The sequence below is a fragment of the Arachis ipaensis genome, chromosome B08 (genome assembly GCF_000816755.2).
Source record: "Arachis ipaensis cultivar K30076 chromosome B08, Araip1.1, whole genome shotgun sequence".
NCBI lineage: Eukaryota > Viridiplantae > Streptophyta > Magnoliopsida > Fabales > Fabaceae > Arachis > Arachis ipaensis.
In genome coordinates, this window is record NC_029792.2 from 2,424,592 (window position 1) to 2,426,929 (window position 2,338).

General features: G+C 38.1%; 1 protein-coding gene across 3 annotated transcripts in view; it reads left to right on the forward strand.

Moving 5' to 3' along the window:
• The window catches only part of LOC107612607 (transcription initiation factor IIA subunit 1), a 9,872-nt gene that overhangs the window by 5,510 nt on the left and 2,024 nt on the right, over positions 1–2,338 (forward strand). Inside the window, exons 1-6 of one of the 3 annotated variants that reach the window (XM_016314302.2) lie at positions 238–688; positions 939–1,109; positions 1,232–1,381; positions 1,581–1,638; positions 1,712–1,770; positions 1,978–2,106. The exons of 1 other annotated variant lie outside the window; for it this stretch is intronic. In XM_016314302.2, coding sequence (XP_016169788.1) covers positions 563–688; positions 939–1,109; positions 1,232–1,381; positions 1,581–1,638; positions 1,712–1,770; positions 1,978–2,106 — 693 coding nt within the window. In that variant the 5' untranslated portion in view covers positions 238–562. Of the gene's footprint in view, positions 1–237; positions 689–938; positions 1,110–1,231; positions 1,382–1,580; positions 1,639–1,711; positions 1,771–1,977; positions 2,107–2,338 lie in introns of those variants that run through there. One more of the 3 variants, XM_016314300.2, reaches the window with a different exon arrangement.

Sequence of the window (2,338 nt, forward strand, 5' to 3'; positions counted from 1 at the left end):
TAATATATTAGAAATAAATTTCAGTATAACATGAAAAGTTAGAAATTATGATTTTTGGTAAATCGTGGGTTGATAGGTAAAATCAAGTTTACGTTCAGACAAAGAAAAAACAGTCAAACAAAAAAAATGAAACTTGCAATAAAATTAAACAAACTTTTAATGCTCCAGATGCTAATCCAAACACACCCAAATTATCATGAGAGCATAGAGAGAGCGAGGAAAAGATGAGAAAAGAAGGAAGCATATATTGACGCGTGGATTTATCTTTAAAAATCGGATGCAAACCTATTTATATTCCTCTTTCTCTTTATTCTCTCTCTCACTCTCTTTCTCCGTTTCTTCTCACCATCGACATTCTTCTCTCTCTTCGCCGTTTCAGTCAGTTCCCACTCCACACTCTCCAAACCCTATAACACCATTCCAATTTTTCATGACTCCTCTCCGTTTCTTCCACTGAGCTCCCAATTCCTTCGAATCGGTGAGCAAGAAGACCCAATCGGAGAGGACACTCTACAATACGCGCGCACTCGCGCACCCTTAGAGCTTCTAGAAAATTTCCGTGATGGCGGCCACCGCAACCACCAGCCAGGTCTACGTCGACGTTATCGACGATGTTGTCACCAAGGTTCGCGACGAGTTCATCAACAACGGTGGCCCCGGCGAGGAAGTTCTCAAGGAGCTCCAAGCTGTAATCTCATATTTTCTCTCACTCCGTATTTTCTCTCCATTTCTTATCTTGCTTCCTCCATATCTTTTCTCTTCTATCACATGAATGATATTCGTACTTCAATTGAAGTATCTTCGATTTAGTTTGCAAGATATTTTGTTTCTGAGCTGGAGCTGGTTGATTTAGGGTTAGATCCGATCAATTATCATTTTCCTGTTTAGTTTATTTATTGTTATTAAGATGTTTACTTTTTGTTTTATGATTTATTTAGTTGTGGGAATCAAAGATGATACAAGCTGGTGTTGTTGTTGCTCCCATAGAAAGGTCCAATGGAGCTAAGCCAACGCCAGGTGGTCCAATTACTCCGGTTCATGATCTTAATGTGCCTTATGAGGGGAATGAAGAGTACGAAACTCCTACTGCTGAAATGCTTTTTCCCCCTGTGAGTTTTGACCAATACCATAATTATAATTTTATTATACTACGGTTTAAGTTGCCTTTAATGTGATTTTTGAGTCAGGAATTGTGGGTATTTTATGTGATTCTATTTTTCTGAACTTGCAGACGCCTCTACAAACTCCAATGCTAACCCCTTTGCCAGGAACCGTGGATAACTCTATGTATAACATCCCTACTGGACCGAGCGACTACACTTCTGGAAATGATACAGGAGGAAGTGCTGATATAAAAGGAGGACAATCTAGTCCATACGTGGTAAAGCGTATTTTTTCAGATTGATTCATTCATTGTATAAAAATTTCAGAAAAAATTCCCCATTGTTTCAGTTTCTCAATTACTGTTTTCCATTTATTCAGTTGCGTCAATTGATGGCCACTGGCTATTCCCTTGTTATTAAACCATGTAAGTGCATCTTTAAATTTCGGTGCATTCATATTGTCCTTAAATCTTGCAGCAACAGCAGTCTCCCTCACCCTGGATGAACCAGAGGCCTTCACTTGACGTTAATGTTGGTGAGTCCCCTTTAAATTTGGGACAAAATTTTAACAAAACGGCTTTGTGTAATGACGACGTGTATTACTGTAGCTTACGACGAAGGACGGGAAGAGGCACAAAGAGGAACTTCTAATCAACCTCTGACACAGGTAAGCAGGGCCAGTGAGGTTTATAGAAGAATTGTTGTACCTTGGTAAAAATTGAAGGGATCTTATGCTAGTGTTCTTGTATGAAGCAGCAAATATTCCTGTCGTGTTATATATATTAACAGGCTGATTTTAATGCTAAATATGAACTTAAAGAGTTAAAATATGATCATCTCATTTGGATATTTCTTATGCTTGAAAAACACCTAGGAATTCTTCACAGCCTCCATGGGAAAGCGAAAACGCGACGATTTGTCTTCACATTATAACAATGCTGATGGATATATACCCCAGCAGGATGGGGCTGGAGATTCTGCGTCTGGAGTTTTCGAAATTGAGGTACATGTTGTTCTCTTTGGCCAGTATAATTTTATTTATTTATGGTGGGTATTGCATCTTGTTTGTAAGTGTCAACCTTCTGGTTTGGAATATTTAATATTTCTGCTTTTATTGTAATGAGTTTGTAATTTATGACTTATACTGAATGAGTAAAAGTTATAAGATAGACAATTCACAATTTAACTAGAGCTACAGTAATGTGTTAGGCATTTAACCGAAATTAGTCTGTTGG